The 21,640-nt window shown below is 42.0% G+C and overlaps 1 protein-coding gene across 1 annotated transcript in view; it reads right to left on the reverse strand.

Moving 5' to 3' along the window:
• ADCY1 (adenylate cyclase 1) overlaps positions 1-21,640 on the reverse strand; it is a 166,165-nt gene that overhangs the window by 80,183 nt on the left and 64,342 nt on the right. Inside the window, exon 4 of the mRNA XM_021382384.1 lies at positions 1,345-1,456. Within this exon, the coding sequence (XP_021238059.1) occupies positions 1,345-1,456 (112 nt within the window). The remainder of the gene's footprint in view (positions 1-1,344; positions 1,457-21,640) is intronic.

Below are 21,640 nucleotides of genomic sequence, written 5' to 3' on the forward strand. Positions count from 1 at the left end.
AAGAGAAGAGAAGAGAAGAGAAGAGAAGAGAAGAGAAGAGAAGAGAAGAGAAGAGAAGAGAAGAGAAGAGAAGAGAAGAGAAGAGAAGAGAAGAGAGAAGAGAAGAGAAGAGAAGAGAAGAGAAGAGAAGAGAAGAGAAGAGAAGAGAAGAGAAGAGAGAAGAGAAAATCCACCTTCAATCATTCTTGACTCAGGATCTAACTTTATCTTCTGCTTTTCTTGAGAAAAGGGAACACACAGCTGTTCTTCTCTGTTCTGACTTGAACAGAGTGCAAATCAAGACATAGCACTTGAGCAAAATATAATCAATTCTGGGGAGAGAGAATAGGCCTTCCTCAACCCTGGCATCCTATGCAGTAGAAGGCTTCCTTCTCCTTTTAGAGAGGAAGTCTAATTATACATAGACTTCAGATCTCTCGTGGAAGATTAAAAGTGAATTTGGACCATGTGGATGCTGTATGGTGGACCTGAAGAAATATGTTCTCCAGGCTGTTGCATAGAGTCAGAAGATGAGATAATTATAAAGTGGAGAAGCATAATTTATGTAGAGGTGCTACTTGACAAAAATTAGGGCTCTGAGGACTAGGTTGGCAAGCAAGGTAGAATCAAAGAAGTTTTGTTTTCTTCAGTGGGAAAACACATTTTTAACATATTGTTAAGTGCAATTTGAAACCAGCTTTGAGAACATTTTCAGGAGCATCCACTCTTCTCATTTCTTGTCAAATGCCTGTGGTACTATTAGACTTTGGGGCAAGGAACTTTTCACTCAAATTCTTTTTCCTTGGGGAATCTGGCACAAAGTTAAATGCAGTGGTCAAAACATAAATATCAGTAATAATATAAATCACATTTTGCCTTCAATAGCCTTTCTGAAAAAAACAAACAAACCATAATTTCTGTGACAATGAATGTCATCTGTGAAGAAATGATTTGAGTCTCTAGCTTCTCATCATCACAGAAAGTAGTTTTACACTGTACCCTGAATAGAAATAATTTCTATTATTGTTTTTTTCATCCAGATAAGAAATTTAAATACTGAAATATCTCTCATATCTCTCATTTTTCTGCAGCAAAGACCAAAGAAGAATTCTGCTGACCTCCAAAGAAACATAGGAAAAAATATTTTTGAAAGCAAATTAAGCTCCTTTCCTAAACATTTAAATTGTCTGTTTACTTTACAAAAAATTAACATTATTATTAACATTATTAACAAAAAAAATTGAAGCATTAGATACTTGTAACAAACAGGGCTAAACCAGTCTATTACAGATTTCTAACATATTTAACTCGTGCATCACCATTCAAAATGGAATTTCAAGTAGATTTTTAAAAAATTGTACTTACGGTAGCTAACTCATCGAATTTGCCAAAGAGCTCATTTAGGAGCTTCACCAGCTCTTGGGCAGTGCACTGTGATGCCAAACTAGTAAATCCCACAATGTCTGCAAACAAAATGCTGTAAAGAAGGAAGAAGACACAGAGATATCAGTACAAAAGACATTTTCACATTCTCATTATCCTCTTGTAACAAGAATGAGACTAAAAACGCAAACTCAAACAAACCGCAGAATGCTACCGAAAAGTGCTGCTTGGAATAAAGCCAGTAAAGATCTGAAGCAGTGAACTAAACAACTAAGAGGTTGGTGCTGATATCTACTGTAGACAACCATGAGACTCTCTTCAATGCCTATGTACTTAACTGAGAATTACACAAGACAAAGCACTTCATTCACGAGTTTCCCCTCTGAGCACTTCGGGAACACAATTGCTTCTGCTCTTTACAGCTGCGTTCTTTTCAGCTTGATTTGTCTCTTTGTATAGTTTCACAGCCAAACTGACTAACCTTGCTTGAGGCTTACTGTATACAGAGAGGCAGGTCCAAGTACTGAAAGACTTGTATATTGTAGCTCTGTGATGTGGTTTTGCTGCTCACCTGTTAGAAGCTATCATCTGCAGTGTCAGTCATGACTTCTCTGTACTGTGCTACGTGGTTCAGATAAGTGCCCAGCTTCCTCCAATTCTTAGCAAGGTTTTAATGTCCGAAAGTTTAATATACCTTAATAATCCCTACCCATCTCTGCTAAGACACTTCCAAGGAAAACAAATACTACAGTGACAGGTAGCATAACAATTCTAGTGTAGATCCTGAACCTCAAGTGAACCTGGAGCTATGATCTTTTCAATTACTTAGACTCCTAAGTAATTCCACAGACTCAAACCCCACTGCAGAAAACTAATACCTTTATACCCAACACCTAGACAGTAAATGTCAAGCAAGACTTCTTTATGCAAATGCTAACAAGCAGTCCCATTCCACATGGCCTGTATGTTGCCATGTTAACCCTCAGGTCACTTTCTCTACCCTCTTCTATTCTGAGCTTATTTTTGGAAGTATTACTCAAGACTGTCTTGGTTCAGGGGAACAATAGTTATTTCATTCCTTTGCTATTTAAAAATGACAAAAAGACTTCTTACAATAAAACATTCAGCATTTATCCAGCTTTACCACTCCATGACTTTGCAGTCATGAAAGTGAACAGATTCATCACTTAATCACAAATCATCCCCCTAAATTACTTGAGGATTTAAAAGGTATTCAAATGTGCATCGAGATCTTTCACTCAGTTTGATTCATGTTCAGCTCTCTGCTGTGTTACACCTTAACCCTTGCACAATCTACATTTTGACTTATTTTATATTTCTATTTCAATTTACATGGCAGTCTATGGTTTTTTTTCTGCCTAATCACATCAAATTAATAGAAGTATCTCCCACAGAACCAACAATGTCCACTTGCAAAAGTAAGCAAAAGAAAGCACTAGGGTTCTTTTTAGACTTTTAAAGTAAAAATAATGTGTTATCTGCTTCTAAGGTGTTTATAAATGAAAGACCCCAGTCACAACACATACACACAGAATCACTTTTTTTGTTGTTGAAAGGGATCTTAAAGATCACCTAGTTCCAACTCTCCTGCTATTGGCAGGTGCACCTCCAGCTAGATCAGGTTGTCCAGGGTCCCATCCAACATGGCCTTGAATGCCTCCAAGGGATGGGGCATCCACAGCTTCTCTGGTGAATCAAGGGGACAACATACAGCCTTGTTTAAAGTAAGCCTTATAGCTTGTGCAAACATAACTTTTGGAAGGAACACAGAAACCATAGGAATGCAAAGTCCGCTGAAGATAAGTGAAGATAAGTAGAGCTGCTGTTTGCAACTCAGTGGAGGGGTCCCGTGAATATAAGGAGGCAGAGTTGCTGCTGTGACATAATGCAACCCCCTAAAGGTTTTGCAAGGATGACTAATAGCCTTCATCCAGCGACCAACAGATGGGCCCTGAGACCCTCCCCACATTCTAGGATGCATGCTCAGAAGGGTGGGACATTCAATGCATATATAACCAATTTCTTGGAAATGTGATCAATATGTATATGCTATGCCTATAAATGTGTAGTTGCTGCTTTGCTTGGTGCGTATGTTCAGTGGAGCGATCTCCATGCACCCAGTACTGTAATAAAGGGAATACCTGCTTTACATAACTCATTGGCATGTCAAGTTACTCTGTCGGATTTCTCAGCTTCACCGGACAACCTGTTCCAGTACCTCACCATCCTCTGAGCAAGGAATTTCCTCCTAACATCTAATCTAAATCTCCCCTCTTTCAGTTTAAAGCTGTAACTTCTTGTCTTACCACTACATTTCCTGAAAAAGGGCCCCTCTCCAGCTTTCCTATAGGTACTGAAAAGCTGCAAGAAGATCTCCTTGAAACTTTCTCTTCTCCAAGCTGAACAACCTCAACTCTCATAGACTTCCTTAGTAAGAGAGGTACTCCAGCCCTCTGATCATCCTCAAGGCTCCTCTGGACCTGCTTCAACAGCTTCAAGTCCTTCTTGTGCTGGGGTCCCCAGAGCTGAATGCAGTACTGCAAGTGAGATCTCATGAGGGCCAAGAATCATCTCCCTCAGTCTGTGGGTCATGTTTCTTTTGATGCAGCCCAGAATATGATTCAGAAGGTGGGAACTGGGGGAGCGATGGCCCTCCTTCTACAAGCAAGGATCAGGTTGGCAACTGTCTGAGGAACCTGAACATCCATAAGCCTATGGGTCCCAATGAGATGCATCCCAGAGTCCTGAGGGAATTCACTGACAGAATCACCAATCCACTCTCAATGATATTTGAAAAGTTATGGTGGTCAGGTGAAGTCCCTGATGACTGGAAAAAAGGCAGTATAGCAATCATTTTTAAGAAGGGTAGAAAGTATAACCCAGGGAACTACCAACTTGTTAGCCTCACCTCAGTTCTGGGGTAGATCATAGAGCATATTCTCCTGGAAGCTATGCTAAGGCATATGGAAGAGAGGGAGGAGATATGGAATAACCAGCATGGGTTCATCAATGGCAGGTCCTGCCTGACGAAAATTGTCTCTTTTTATGATGGTATAACTGCATCAGTGGACAAGAGAAGAGTCACTAATGTCATCTATCTGGACATCAGTAAGGCCTTTGACAGGGTCCCTTATGACATCCTTCTCTCCAAATTGGAAAGTTAAGGCTTTGACGGATGTACTGTTTGATGGATGAGGAACTGGTTGCAAAATTGTATGCAGAGAGTGGTAGTCAATGGCTCAGTGTCCGGGTGGAGATCAGTGACAAATGGTGTCCCTCAGGGACTGATGCTCTTTAATGTCTTCATCAATCACACCAACAGTGGGATCAAGTGCACCCTCTGCAAGTTTGCGGATGACACCAAGCTGTGTGGTGCAGTTGACACACCTGAGGGATAGGATGCCATTCAGAGAGACCTAGACAGACTTAAGCAGTGGGCCCAGGAGAACCTCATGAGGTTCAATAAATCCAAATGCAAATTCTTGGACCTGGGTTGTGACAACCTCCACATTCAGTACAAGTTGGGGAATGTAAGGACGGAGCATAACCCTGTTGAAAAGGACTTGGGGGTACTGGTGGATGGGAAGCTGGACATGAGCCAGCAGCATGCCCTCACAGCCCAAAAAGCCAACCATATCCTGAACAGCATCAAAAGAAATGTGGCCAACCTGTCGAGGAAGGTGATTCTGCCCCTTTGCTCTGCACTGGTGAGACCTCACCTGGAGTACTGTGTCCAGATATGGAGTCCTCAGTATAGGAGAGATGTGGACTTGTTAGAGCACATCCAGATGAGGGCCACAGAAATGATCCAAGGGATGGAACACCTTCCAAATTAGGAGGCTGAGAGAGCTGGGGCTGTTCAGCCTGGAGAAGAGAAGGCTCTGACGACAACTGAGAGTGGCCTTTCAGTATCTAAAGGGGGGCTATAAGAAGGAAGAGGACAGACTCCTTAGCAGAGTTTGTTGTGATAGAACAAAGGGGAAATGGTTTCAAACTGAAAGAGGGGAGATTTACATTAGATATAAGGAAGAAGCTTTTTACAATAAGGGTGGTGAGGCACTGGAACAAGTTGCCCAGTGAGGTATTGGATGCCATGTCCTTGGAGACATTCAAAGCTAGGCTGGACCAGGCTCTGAGCAACCTGATTTAGCTGTAGATGTCCCTATTCATTGCAGAGGAGTTGGACTAGTTGACCTTCAATGGTCCCTTTCAACTCAAAAGATTATATGATTCTGTAATTCTATGTCTGGCTTTCTGGGGATGCAGCCCAGGATATGGTTGGCTTTCTGGGCCACAAGCACACTTGCTGGCTCATACTGAGCTTCCTACCAACCAAAATGCCCAAGTCCTTCTCTGTAGGCCTGTTCTTTAGCCACTGATTGCTCAGCCTGTATTTCTGCTTAGGTGCATGTCGCAATGTGCATGCCGAAGTCACCCGCTGTACCAATACGATTATCGCATAGTGCTTAATTTATTGCAATTCGACTACAACATTTATAGAGCATCAGGTAGGCGTCACGCGCTACAACACTGCTAATTGGACAGCGGATATCATCACATAGGCATTCTTGCAGTTAGATAGTGGTTAGCAGTCCTGTAAAGCACAACCTGGAGGCGTAGATGTTCGACCTTGCAACACAGCAGCTGTTCCTCATTTCAGGCCTCCAAGGACACTCCAGAGATCACTCGAGCATGTTCTAATATATATGCCCACTGTCCATCAAATACTTCTCCACAGGTGCAGGACCATGTACTTGGTCTTGTTGAACTTCCTGAAATTTATACAATTTACCTCTTGAGCCTGTCAAGGTCCCTCTGGATGGCATCTCTTCCTGACAACACGTTGACCACACCACTCAGCTTGGTGTCATCCACAAACTTGAAGGAATGCTCAATATCACTGAGCATATTGCCAGCAAAGATGTTAAATAGCACTGGTTCCACTATGAACCCCTGGGGAATGCTACTTGTCACTGGTATCAAATAACATAGAACGCAATATCGAGGCAATTCTCTAACCACCATCATAGTCCACAGTCCATCCATCATATCCATGTCTCTCTATTATAGAAACAAGGATGTTGTGCATGACTGTACACAAGTCCAGGCAGATAATGTCTTGCACCAACATTGTGACCCCATTGTATAAAGCCACCAAATTTGTCAAGCGCGATTTACTTTTAGTGAAGTCATGCTGAATGTCACCAATCACCCCTCTGTTTTTTGGATGTCTTACCATAGCTTACAGGAGAATCTGCTCCATGATCTGGACACAGAGGTGAGACTTACTGGCCTGTAGTTCCCTGGTCATCCTTTTTTTCCTTTTTGAAAATCAAAGTCCCTTTTCCAGTCACTGCTAACTTCACCAAATTGCCATAGCTTCCCAAATATGACGGATAGTAGCTTAGCAACTTCATCCACCAACAAAAACAGAAAATCTGCCATCACATTAACCAGAAATTACCAATGTGACTATATAATTATTTAACAACTAACAGGGCAACCATTACTCTGTTGACATCTACAGCTACACCAAAATCTCAACTTTTTAAGGACAGAGCACTGAAACTATACTAATGCATCATTACTTAGTTAAAAGGAAGGTTATTTTACATACAGTTATTTTACATACAACCTAAATAAGTCAGTATCGGTCCCTTGCTAATCCCTTCAACATTTGAAAGAGTATTTATTAATCCTTAGCCATTCAAACCCTGGTAATTATACACAAAAGTGAAGTCCATAATGCATAACTAAAGACATTACGTACAAACTGAGATAAAATATGGAATTACTGTGTGCTAAGATGGATAATTATAGTCCATTTATGCTTATGAACAAGACAATACTGCAGTTAATGACATTGAAATACATTTCAAAACTTATAGAATATGTTACGTAATGTGATTACTGTTACACTTCCTTGGCATAAAGGTGATATAGAAATTGTAAGTTTCAGTATAACTCCTGAATCTGTATAGTGGATGAAGGCAAGGCCATGAGTACAAGCTCTGAATATTTTTTTTAGTAAATTCTGCTCATTTCTACTGCCATGAAATGGCACAACTGTAGCATCTGCTGCATTTACTTTTGAAGTAGGTTGCATGTCCACAGGTGCTGCTCTTGATGCTAACCTAAGTGCCTAGGAATGCCGCGCTGGCAGAATAAGATAATAAAAAAAGGCACCTACAACCAAGGAAGAGAGTGTCTGATATTTGACGTCTCGTGGAATTATACTTGCCTGCTGCCTGATTCTCCTCGGCCTGCTACCTGAGACCTGCCTGTTTCTCCTCGACCTGCTGTCGGTTGCCTTCTGTTTACCTGCTTGCTGCCTAAGGCCAGCCATTCTGTTGCAGCCTCCCTCTGCACCCTTACTCCTGCACAGGCCTTGGACTGTTAGGACAGCGCACAGTGGAGACCACTGGATCCTTGGTGGTTACTATCCTCACTTTACATAATTCTTGCTCTTTTCCTATCTATCCTATTGCCTGCCTTCCCTTCTCCATCTCCCTAATTTGTAAGAATCTCCATCCTTTCCCTTCCCATCACTTAAATTGATAATAAACTGATCGGGCAACATTTGACCTCATTTGTGTCTCAGTCTCACTCTGGGTATATCAATGAATCTCCCCTCTTGCTCTGATAATTGGAGCGAGACATAGCCCCCCCCTCTCCCCACAGCTATTAATTTCTAACTGCTTTTGATATATAAAACCTGAATAAATGAAGATGACAGTGCAGTGAACAGCTTCAGAAAATAAAGAGACATTATGATAAATTATCTCATATTCTGTGACCATCTGGAGCATCTCTGTGTCAAGGAGCCCCAAGATGTTCCCTGAGTCAGAGGAGGGCTAGGGATGATCTCCCTCTTTAATAGTAAGACTAGTTGTTCCATGGGCACACAGCCCCTTGCACTGGAAGACAGTGATGGGAAACAGAATAGGCCCTGCATAATCCACAAGGAAATGGTTTTGGACCTGCTTCAAAAGCTGGACAAGTCCATGGGGCCAAATGGATTGCATCCTAGAGTGCTGAGGGAGTTGGTGCATGTGATTGCCAAGCCACTTTTCATCAACCTTCAACGGTCCCGGCTAACCAGGGATGTCCCGGTGGACTGGAGACTGGCAAATGTGACACCCATCTTCAATAAGGGCCGGAAAGATGATACTGGTAGCTACAGACCTATCAGTCTCACCTCAGTGCCAGGGAAGGTTATGGAATGGATAATCTCAAGAGCCATCACAAATCAATTAAAGGTCAACCAGGGGATCAGGCCCAGTCAGCATGGGTTCCTGAATGGTAGATCCTGCTTGACAAACCTGATTTTGTTTTATGACAAAGCGGCTGCTGCTTAGTGGATGAAGGTAAGGCTGCTGATGTTGTCTACCTGGACTTCAGTAAAGCCTTTGACACTTTCCTCCACAGCCTCCTCACGGAGAAGCTGGCTGCCCATGGTTTGGATGGGCATATGCTCTCCTGGGTGAAACACTGGCTGGATGGCTGGGCCCAGAGGGTTGTGGTCAATGGAGTTAAATCCAGCTGGCAGCCAGTCACGAGTGGTGTCCCTCAGGGCTCAGTACTGGGGCCACTCCTACTTGACATCTTTATCAGTGATTCTTATGAGGGGATTGAATGCACAACAACCCCAGGCAACCCTTCAGGCTTGGGGAGGAGTGGCTGGAAAGCTGCCTGACAGAAAGGGACCTAGGTGTACTGACAGACAGTCAGCTGAATATGAGCCAGCAGCATGCCCAGGTGGCCAAGGAGGCCAATGGCATCCTGGCTTGTATCAGTGTGGTGAGCAGGTCTAGGGAATTAATCCTGCCCCTGTACTTGGCACTGGTGAGGCAACACCTTGAGTACTGTGTTCAGTTTTGGGCACCTCAGTACAGAAAGGACATTGATGTGCTGGAGCAGGTCCAAAGGAGGGCAACAGGCTGGTGAAGGGCTTGGAGAATATGCCCTACAAGGAGCTACTAAAGGAACTGGGGCTGTTTAGTCTGGGGAAGAGGAGGCTGAGGGGAGACAGCGGGGTTGACTCACTGGTGACAGGCGATGGAACAAGGGGAAATGGCCTCAAGCTGCACCAGGGGAGGTCTAGGTTGGATATCAGGAAAAACTTCATTACTGAGAGGGTTGTTAAGCACTGGAACAGGCTCCCCAGGGAGGTGGTTGAGTCACCATCCCTGAATGTGTTTAAAAACCGTTTGGATGTGATGCTCAGGGACATGGTTTAGCAGAGAGTTGTAAGAGTTAGGGTAGTATGGTTAGGTTGCGGTTGGACTTGATGATCTTGAAGGTCTTTTCCAACCTAAGCAATTCTATGATTCTGTGATTCTATGCTTCCAGCACCTTCTACATTTTCACATGACCCCCACGATATCCAATATCTGTGCAGTGCCTGGGCAGTCCTCCCACAGCGCTGAGGAGGCTGCTGGATCTGATAAAACTGAATGTAAAAAGCCTATAACTTGACTTAAGAAATTGCAGCTGCTTCCCCACTGCAAGCATGGATGGAGTAACCCTTTTCTGTGTCATTTAATGGCATGTTCAGAAAAAGACATCCTGTCAAGCTCCAGAAGAGATTTAAGAGCTGAGAGAGAGAGATGAATTGTTCTGCTGGCTTCAACAGATCCACTTGCATGAACAGATACTCACTAAAATAAGGAGAGGCTATATGGACTGTTTTTGTTTGTTTGTTTGTTTGTTTGTTTGTTTGTTTGTTTTCTGCTTGGGTCTTTTATTTCATTAGAGTACAACTTAATAGTTGTAAGAGTGATATTTTAATGGCAAATACTTCCTCAGGATGTCATCTGATGGACTGCTTTTTTGTGTTTTTTTTTTACTTGAAGATAAATCATAAGTGACAATTATTAGAAAATTTTGTCTGTAACTCACTGCAACGATTAAGAAGCAAGCTCTCCCCCCAAAAATCAAAGAGCTTGGTTAAAACTAAAAAGAAGGTGCGGATTTGTTTTTGAAGAAAGTTCACTGTTAAGCCTTACAAGATCAAAAAGTCTAAATAAAAAATCTATTCATAGTCTTCATGATCACAGATTTTTAAACATTTGAATGGGCAGCTGAAATAAAAAATATTGCATGTATTTTGGTACTTTCTAGAATATAGAAGAGACTAGAAACATTTGCATGTAAATAGCTGGAGATTGTGCTCTGGCCTCAAGCTGGGTCACAACCACCTCTGAGTGGCTGAAAGGAACGCTTTTATTGGTAGCTTTGAATCAGTGTGTTGCCTGAGGTTAATCTATCTCATTACATGGAGCCAGTTCTATTTCTCCCTTGTTAAAGTTAGGTGAAATGAAATTTCTGAACCAGAGGCTCAAGAAATTGGTAGCTGTTTCTTTCTTGAAATATGATTTGCCGAGCACAGAGAGTTGTCTGTTAAGATATCAAACTGGTCTTATCCATGCATGTGTTGAAACAGTTCTATTAATATAAAAAAGTAATAGAAGTCAATTTAAAAATAAACAAACAGTAAAACTTGATGAGGACTCATACAGGCCACATATTTGAGCTGAAACAAAACTTGCAATTATTCAGTTGAATAATAGGTAGATTGAGAGATTCAGTGAGGACTAGTGTGTTTGTATGGTAGCCACTGTGCATATATATATATGCTATATATATATGCTATATATGATATATATATGCACAGTGGTTACCATACACACAGATATATATATATATATATACATACGTATAAAATCTGTAAAGTTTTCAGCCTCATAGGGACAGAAAAGGAGATATTAATTCTGTATTACTTAACCCAGCCTTAGAAAGGAGATGTTTCTTGTATGTTACAGAGTGGACTCCTGAGTATCCTAGAGAGCAGGTATTCTGGGGAGTCTTCAGACGGAAGCTGACAACTGCTGCTCACATCATTCATGGTGGTAATGGCTGAATTCAACTCTCTAAGGTAGCACTTGTGGTATACTGAAATGGCTCTTAAACTATTCTTGACTATTTCTTAGTCAAGAGGCACAAAAATTACTTTAAATGATAATTTTTCTTTCCTGAGGTTTGAAGCCTCATCAGGTTCATGCTATAATTCTGAAAGTGTATTTGCATGTAGTTTTGCATGATACTTTTGTATTACACTGTTTGTTGTTTTTTGTGGTTTTTTTTTTCCATTTAAAATACATACATTTTTTTCTAACCATATAACAATTTTGTTCAAAAACTTTACAAGGTAACAGAGGTAGAAAAGACTCACTTCTTACTCTTTGGCTTACAAAGAATATGTCAATTTGGAAGGGACCCACAAGGATCATTGAGTCCAACTCCTGACTCCGCATAGGACTATCCAAAATTCAAACTATTTCTGAGTGCACTGTCCAGACACTTTTTGAAGGGCCATGACAATTGTACTTTGGAGCCTATTCCAGAGCCCAAACAACCACTGGTGAAGAACTTGTTCCTAACACCCAGTTTGAGCCTCCCTTGATGCAGCTCAATCCCTTGGGTCCTGTCGCTGTCACCAGAGAGAAGACATCAGTGCTGCCTCTCTGCTTTCCTCAGTCTCTTCTTCTCTAAACTGAACAAACCAAGGGACCTCAGCTGCTCCTCCTACATCTTGCTCTCTAGACTCTTCATCATCTTCACAGACCTCCTTTGGACACACTATAATAGTTTCATGTCCTTGTTATGTTGTGGCACCCAGATCTACACAACATGCTCAAGGTGAGACCACCCCAGTACAGAGAAAAGCAGGACAATCCCTTCTCTAGTCTGGCTAGCAATGCTGTTCCTGTGTACAGCTGGCCTTTTCAGCTGCCAGAGCACACTATTGACTCGTCTTCAACTTGCCGTCAACTAGATCCCCCAGATCCCTTTCCACAGGGATGCTCTCCAGCCTTGCATCCCCTAGTCTGTACACATGTTTAGGATTGCCTCATCCCAGCTGCAGAATCCAGCATTTTCTCTTCTTAAACTTCATGAAGTTGATGATTATTCAGCTCTCCAGTTTGTCAAGATCTCTCTGCAAGGCCTCACTACCCTGAAGGGAGTCAACAGCTTGTCCCAGTTTAGTGTTGTCCTCAAAACTAGCATACATTCAAGTCCTGAGTCCTGATACCATAATCTCTAGATCAAATCATTTCTTTGTAGATAAAGTACTTGATCCTGTACAGTATGATTGAAATGGCTTAGAGAACATCACTGTTTGTGTTGGATTGCTTTCTAAGTTTCTAAACTATCTAATAAAAGCATAGGAACCAAATCAAAGAAAAGAGGAGTTGCACATCTCCAGTTTATGTCATCAACAACATTTACTTATTATCTTTTTCTAGCTGGACTTGCAGAGCAGCCCCTGGGATACTGTTGGCATGGCAGAGCATTTTCTGGGTACACATCTACTTCCTTGTAGATGCCATGCATTGGAAACAACAGAGATTCATTGTGGCAAACTAGGAAGAGATTGCTATTTACTTTTGTTAACATTGCTTGGGAAACTGATATCTAACCCCATCTGGAGAATCACAGGGACATCAAGCCGACAAGAATGATGTTATTGAGGGGACCAGGGAAGACGAAGCAAGATCTAGGAGAGGAGAGATTCCATTTAAATGCAATTGTATTCCATTCTTAACTCAGGTTAAAACACCTGTGGCTCTGTGCAGGACAAGCAACAAGTGCTGGTCAGCAACATCTGCTCTAGCTGTTCCAGCCAGCAAGGCCTTGGGCACCACACGGTGACGTCACTGTGATGACACACAGGCATCGTAGTGATATTTGTGCATTTTCCACTGGAAATCGAGATAATTCAGTTGGATTTTGCTTGCCAACCAGCAGGGCGAAGACTAACTCAACACAGAAATGGCTGTAAGAGCAAACTTCAGTCAAATTGAGACAAGATAAATTGAAAGCGAGGCACCTACAGCAGAAACTTCTTTCTGTCTTGCTTCTGATCTAGAGAAATTGATTGAGACCTTAGACTCACCTTCTCCTGATCTTCCACTAACCACAAACTCCTCAAGAGTTTGTGATTGCTGCTGTACCACTGATAATGGAAGAAAATTCCTTCACCGATGAAGAGGAAACAAAATGTTTACCTCGTAGCCATTGTCTTCTGACACCTCAGCTTTCCAAAGAAACTCTGGCTAACGGTTGAAAGTGCCTAATTTAAGATCGTTTGGTGAGGTTACAGTGGAAACTGTTATCAGTGAAGAAATATTTCAGGTAGAAGTACTGGGAAGGAAAGGACCTTTGAGAGTTTGAGATTAAAAGTATGAAAAGCTTTTTTCATCAACTTAATCTGTATAGATGTAGCAAAATGCAATGTGACTTCAAAAGACCTCCCTTACTCCCTAAATTTGTGGCAGAGGAAGAGGCATATGCTACACATAGTTGTACATCAGTTATTCCACACACAAACCAACTCTTACAATATTCTGGTGGGAGAGACGAAGGTTCCAATAAAATAAACCTTGATAACAGAGGAGATGAGGATGACAGTAAATATTCTGATCTGAATTTCTTTCTTTGGCTGTTTTCAGGTATTTTAGAGGTAGTATTGCTGAGTAGAAGAAATGAAGATAAAATATAGTTGGGCCTTACCTGGGTTTGAATGCATGGAATGGAAAAATAAATAAATCAGGATAAAATTAGTCTATTTATTTCAATATATATGCAACATACCTTGTTTTAGTCAGCCTAAGCTGTAGGACTGAACTGAACAATAGATCTTTTTAATACTCATGTTTGCCTCTAGCAATTAAAAGTCTTTGTTCCTGTATCAGGGCTGTCCCTGCCCTAGAGGAATATCTGAACAAGAGCCACCCAATGAGCAGTTTGGGTGCCCAGCCCATGCAAAGAGCAGCTGCTGAGCAAGAGAAGAGCCTACTGGCAGCAATTCCAGAAGAAGGCACACCAACAGTGGCACCTATGAGCCCCCCACCACTTCAGTGCCATAAGAAAACCACTACCTAAGCTGGTGCTGCTCCAGCCCTGCCAGACTGCTTCAACAGCTGAGAAGGTAAAGTACCAGACTCTGGCCCACACTCTGCTGCTGCAAAGCAGCAGCCAATCCTTGACTGCCACCTCTGCTCCTCCAGTTTACAACACTCTACTCTTCATGGTACCCCATTTTACAACTTGCTGACCAGAGCAGTAGTTTCCCCTGCATCCACAAGTACCAGAGCTGCAGGGTCCTCGGTCTGCCTTACTGTTCCTTAACCCATCCTTTGCAATGGCCATGCTGTCTTCAGCCATGATGATGCTACCTGACTGGCAGCTCTGGGCAGATCCACACTGCAGCTGCACCTGTGGCTCTAGTAGGGAAGATGCAGGTGATCGGCTAGCACTCTAGAGTTGGACGCACTGCAGACAATGGGGACAGGAGCACCCAGTTACAGGTTCTTAAGTTAGTAGTTCATACATAGATTTTTCTGGAAATAAGACGTTTGAATAATAAATCTTCACCGTTATCATGTCATTTTATTCATTCACTCATTTACTTATCTCTTTATTTAATGTTCCTGGAAATAATGTTTGACTACTAAAACTTTTCAGTTGTCATGTCCTTTTAGTCATTCATTCATTCATTAAACGGTGAAATCTCAGATTGAATTTGTATTTCATCTCTCAAAAGGAAGTAGAAACAACATTGTTCTAACATCAATTTAATGGTTTGCTGTAACAGTCAAGCTCTAGATTATTAGCCATAGAGAGTAAAAAACTGGATAATGTTTGCATGCCACATACACAGAAAATACTCTGCTTTGAGAGCCTCAAAAACTCTCACAGGTCCTTTCCTTCCCACCTGAAACACTTATTTTTTGATTACAACACAGTTTCCACCATGACTTCACCAAATGGTCTTAAATTATTCACTTTCAGTCATTAGCCAGAGTTTCTTTGGAAAGCTATGGGCTGAGAAGATACTGGCTTTGCCAGCGCTCTCCTCAAATGAAATATGAGGTAAACATTTTGTTTCATCTTCATCAGTGAAAGTTTCTGAAACTTTTTTTTCCATTATTGATGCTACAGAGGTATCTATGGGAAAGCTAAGATAGACTAATAACAGTGTTTTAGTTACTAAAGACTCAGAAAAAACTGTCACTTTCTCAGTAGGATGAATGCTCAACACGTTAACACTCTACATTGTTAGGCAGTAATATCCCTTGATTTAATATCTGAGATAACATTTACCAAGGTTCTGAGAAACCACGTTCTTTGGAGGGACCTTCTCTGAAAAATGAGAGAAGAGTTGAAAAGCTTTGAAAAGATAAATATTTAGCTTTTCTTGTTACAGAAATGTTATCACAGAATCATAGAATGGTTTGGGTCAGAAGGTACCTTAAGATCATCTAGTTCCAACATCCTGCTGTAGGCAGGGACACCACCCTCTTGACCACATTGCTCAAAGCCCTATCCACCCTGGCCTTGAATGCTTCCAGGGAAGGGGGATCCACAACCTCCCTGGACAACCTGTTCCACTGTCTCACCACCCTCACAGTAAAGAATTTCTTCCAAATATATAGTCTAAATCTACCCTCTTCCAGTTTAAAGCCATTTCCCCTCATTCTGTCACTACACGGCGTTATAAAAAGTCCCTCCTCAGCTTTACTGTAGGCCTCCTTCAGGTACTGAAAGGGTGCTATAAGGTTCCCCCAGATCCTTCCCTTCTCCAGGCTGAAGAGCCCCAGCTCTCAGCCTGTCCTCATAAGCGATGTGCTCCAGTCCACTGATCATCTTCTTGGCCCTCCTCTGGACCTGCTCCAACAACTCCATCTATTTCTTGTGTTGGGTGCCCCAGAACCGGATGCAGTACTCCAAGTGAGGCCTCGTGAGAGCAAAGCAGAGGGGCAGAATCATCACCCTTGACCTCCCAATCATGATTCTCTTGATGCAACCCAGGATGTGGTTGGCCTTCTGGGCTGCAAGCACACATTGCCAGCTCGTGTTGAGACTTTCATCAACTGACACCCCCAAATCCTTCTCCTCAGGGCTGCTCTCAAGCCATCCTCTGCACAACCAGTATCTGTGCTTGGGATTGCCCCAACCCAGGTGCAGGACTTTGCACATGGTCTGACTGAATTTCATGAGGTTGGCATGGACCCACCTCTCAAGCCTGTCCAGGTCCCTCTGGATGGCATCCCTTCCCTCCAGCATGCTAACTGCACCACTCAGCTTGGTGTCAGCTGCAGACTTGCTGAGAGTGCACTTGATCCAGCTGTCCATATTGCCTACAAAGACATTAAATAACTCCAGTTCCTGCATCAGTCTCTGACGAATACCACTTATCACCAGTCTCCACTTGGACATTGAGCCTTTGACAACAACTCTCTGAGCGTGACCATACAGCCAATTCCTTATCCAGCAAGTGGTCCGTCCATCAAACCTGTTTTTCTCCAATTTGGTGACCAGGATGTCATGTGGGACAGTGTCACATCCTGGTCACCAAAATGGTGACAGACAGAGCTGATAAAGGAAGAAGCATCTGTGCAGACCCTGGTCTGTGTGAAGTGTTTGGACCTCACTCCTGGAGCAGAGGTGAGAGGCAAACTCGCCTGTGTAAGACATGCCCAGGTGGAGGACCTCCTGCTACAGGTGGCTGAGCTGCAGGAGACAGTCAAAAGGCTGTGTGCTAACAGAGAGGCAGAAATAGAGGGAGTCAGACAGATTCACATGCAACCTGCATTCAATCCACAGTCCGGGGCCAAACAATCCCAAACTCCTTCATTGGCACATCCAGTTGGAGGGGAAGACAACAGTGATGAGAAATAGCAAACTGCCATGAGAAAGGCTAACAAGAGGAAGAAGCCTGCCCCAAAGCCTGAGGTGCCTCTGCAGAACTGCTTCATGGTTCTGCAGACTGAGAAGGAAAAAGAAACAGTAACAGGTAAGTCATCAGAGCTGAGTGAGGCAGCCAAACCTGCTCCCCACTGCATAACAGCTACCCCAACTAAGAAAAAGTGACAGGTGATAGTGGTGGGCGACTCTCTTCTGAGGGGTACAGAGGCACCCACATGTCATTCTGGCCCACTATCTAGAGAGGTCTGATGCTTGCCAGGGGCCCACATTAAGGATGTGCTGGAGAGGCTGCCAGACCTTGTACGTCCCACTAACAACTACCCGATGCTGCAGTTTCACGTAGGCACCAGTGACACAGCTGTTAGCAACCTGAAGAATGTCAAGGGGGACTACAGGGAGCTGGGAGCATCAGTGAAGGACTTGGGGGCATGGGAAGTCTTTTCATCAATCCTCACAGCTAGGGGAATGGGGAGGGAAAGGGATGATAGAATTAGGAAAATCAATGAATGGTTAAGGGAGTGGTGTCATGAACAGGGCTTTGGCTGTTTATGTCATAAAGCTAGTTTTGAGAAATCTGGTCTTCTAGGGGAGGATGGGGTTCATCTCTAAGACAAGGCGAAGACCATCTTTGGCAACAAGCTTTCCAAGTTAGTCAGGATGGCTTTAAAGTAAGAGTTGCTCAGGGAGGGAATCCTCAAACCATCCCACTTTGAGGCTGATGTTAGTAATGGATGCCCTGTGCCTGGAGCTGGATCACAGGCCAGTAAGACAGTATCTAAGGTGCAGGATAAGAGAACTCTAATTAGTAGATCAGCCTCAATGGGAGCCCAACTCAAATGCCTGTACACTGATGCATGGAGCATGGGGAACAAGCAGGAAGAGTTGCAGGCATGTGTGTATGCCCACAGGTCTATGACATCATTGGCATCACTGAGACATGGTGGGATGGCTCTCATGACTGGAATGTAGGAATAGATGGGTATACACTCTTTAGGAAAGACAGGCAGGGAAAAGGGGAGGGGGTGTTGCCCTCTACATCAGCAACCAGCTGGAGTCCATGGAGCTCCACCTGGGCATAGATAATGTACTATTATCTTACTTTCAGGTGTAAGGCAAATTTGAGGCTACTGATCTTTCTCTTTTTACATGTAACTGTTGCTAAATAGAAAACTTATTTGCATTTCCAAAGTTAACTTAATGGACTGTGAGAGAGGGGGAAGAGCAGTTCTTTCTGTATATTGCACTTCATTTGAAAATAAATTTAAAAATGTGATGGTTTTGTCATTTATAACACTGCATTAGGAGAAATCAAGTGAGAGGAAAGAAAACAATATAAGTAAAGGTGATCGAGAATTCATTTAAACAAAATTCTAATGTTAAAGTGTTTCATTTAAAATGAAAATTCTAAATGGAAAAAATGAGTTACAGAGTAAGAAAATAAATCTCTCAAGTGGTCAAACAACATTTCAGATTGTGGGCTTTTATTATTTCTTTCTGAAAGGTCAAGCATTATGTGTGAACATTATACAAACAAGGATCTGCCTCTACTAAAACTTAATTATGAAAGTTCAAGCACTGTAACTGACGGAGCACAAAGAGTTCAAGTTCTTATCCTCTTTACTTTTGACGCTTTTGATACCATAAGACAGTTGATCAGAAAACTCTCCAAGACTCAAGCTGGAGTGTTAGAAAGCAGACATTCTTCAACAGCAGCATTGGATGCAAGGGGGTAATCCTCCTAACATGCATAGCTTACACAAAAGATCTTCAGTTTATATATATTACCTGTGTTATATATGCAGACATTTTCCAAGTTGGTATGTTACATACTCAGAAGTTTCCTAGAAGTATGTTACATATTCAGTGACTGATTCCAAACAGGACATCCTACTTCCTTGGTACAAAGACTAAGCAGAACTTCCATATCTCCTTCCTTCGTTCAGAAACACAGCTCTTTCTGTTATCTAAACAAATTGCTGGGCAGGGGTATCCATCAACGAACACTAGCAAGCTTAATAATATTGTTACAACTTGTATCACTGTCAGTAAAACTATATAATAGACTTTCTCCAAATTGTGAGTTTATGTATGTCTGCCCCAGCAGGCATTTTACATTTGCTGCATATGAGCAATTTGGAGGAGAAAAGAATCTTTCCCTCCAACTACTTTTGTTCCTAAGACTCTGTACACATTCTTTTGATGCCACTGTCAGCTGTGTATGGAGCTGTCTATTCAGTGCTCTTTCATGAGCTGTATTCACTGATGGGCCGTTGGAAGGGCCTCAAACAGAAATACAAAATAAGTTTTAAACTGCCCCCCTCACTACACAGAAATATTCAACTGATATTAAAGGAGGTTAATGCTTTCTGCTGCAGAAAGAAAAATAAAACTCTGCATGAATGAATAATTTTTCACATGCAAGGTCTAGTACATGAAAACTGTGGTTTTTTGTTGTTGCTGTTTTTTTAGAAGGATGAAACAGATTTGTTGGTTGTATGGGAACTGATGAGTCACGGCTTGAACCACTGATGGAGCACCTGGAGGAAAGACCCAGTCAGCCCTGGGAGCACAGGTGAAGGCAACTCACCTGTGCAACTGGAAGGCCCCTTAGGCCTCATTTAAGGGCTGACTGCCACAGAGGAGGGATTTTTTTCTGGAGATTCCTCCTTGGTGGAAGTTTTTCTCTGTGAACCCAGAATCCTCTGATACAGGTGAGCAATCTACTTCTCTTCCTTTATAGCACCTTGCTATCATGCTACTCTTTCCACCTCTTTTGTAACACTTCTTTTGTCACACCTTTTCTGTCATGTTAGTCTTTCTGATCACTACATTGGTTGTGGTTCTTTTTTTTTTTTTTTCTCCTTCCTTTTCCCTTTCCGTTTTCCTTTAAAAGGTGAGGAGAGAAAAATTGTACAATTTACTGATTTTGTGCTTACCTCCTGTAGCCTGTCTTCCTGGAAGGTGATGTTATTGCAATCCCAGATATTTGCCAGGAAAAAAGGAAAGGGTTACAATAAGAAAGGTAAACACACAGTGTATTTTCTATTTTCAATGAGTAGCTTTGACATTTGAAACTCTGAGAATTTGGAAATACAGAGGGGCTTTTCATTTGTTATCACTTGTTCAGACAGACTGGTATGAAAAGAGCAAGTTATGAGAATATAAGGATGGCCCCTTAGCTCTGGCCAGATCAACTGCCACTACTCAAAAAGAAAAAAGTTGTTTCCATTTCCTTTAAAAGGCAAACTTGATATAGGTTGGCTTGTTTAGCAATAGGGATTAATATCTAGTTTTAAAATCAATATATTAGTTTAAAAAAAGGGATCCATAAGTGATAGTTCTAAAACTTTCCATTTCAACTTTAGTGGGTTAATAGTCTTGTTTTCCTCAATAATTTTGTACTGGGGGCATAATAGAATACTTTCATCTTTTGCCTCAAAATGTGCAGGGACACTTTCCATGTACATTGTTTTTAAATGCGGCTCACTGTGGTCTATTAAGCAGTGGAAATCTTACAAACTGTGGAAAAGTGGATGAAAGCATGTCATATCTTTCAGTGATTAAGATGATGGTGAGAAAAGGGGAAGAAGTAGGTGGACGCTTGATGACCACAAATGCCACTTGAGCATGCTCGAAGGGACATTAGCATAGATCTGAGTCCTTGGAAACAAATGAAAGCTTATGCTAATGTACTGCATATGCATGTTGTAACTGTTTAAATGTAGAACCTGAACTCTGACAGGGTGCGCTTGCTTGTCAAGTCACCCAGTGTGCATTGTGAGGAATAAAGAAATGCTGCTTTCTAACACCACACTGGAGTTTGAGAGTTTTCTTCCCTGATTTCATTTTGGATGGCCAAGTCCACATCTTGTTATTGGCACTTCATGAAGGGGTTCTATGGAACTGTCCTATACAGTGGTGTCAGGGTGGCATGTGCAGGGAGTTTCCCCTGCATCATTCAAATATGTAGAGTTACACAGCTCCCAGGGTGAATTAGGTCCACTGGGAACAGCTAGCAATACCATGCTAATCATTTACTAGTGCACTCTTCCCCACTTTTCTTTTACTGAATTCAGTAGTTGCATTACTAGCATAAGAAATTATGTAGTTTCGTGTAACAATGATAAGAGGATGTCTCTAGTTTTCACATACCTTCTCTGAAGCTCTTTTCTTTCATATTAAAATGGACTATCTCATGCTTTTTCCATTTACCTCAAAATACCTTCCTAATATCAGAGAATAAATTCACCTCTCCAGATAGGGTATTAAAGTTCAATATGAAGTTCACATAGAAGAGGTGAGTAATCTGCAAGAGTGTTATAAATTATGTGAAATGCCATTTCATGCAGAAAAAGGGCACCCTTGAGGTTAAGTTTCAAAAAGTCTTCAGCACAACAGAGAACTCAGAAGCATTATAATCAAAGAGTTCAACTGCGAAGCAATGCAGTTTAAGATGACTTATAATTTTGTAGCAAACATTAAG

This window comes from Numida meleagris, unplaced genomic scaffold, assembly GCF_002078875.1.
Source record: "Numida meleagris isolate 19003 breed g44 Domestic line unplaced genomic scaffold, NumMel1.0 unplaced_Scaffold218, whole genome shotgun sequence".
Classification (NCBI taxonomy): Eukaryota; Metazoa; Chordata; class Aves; order Galliformes; family Numididae; genus Numida; species Numida meleagris.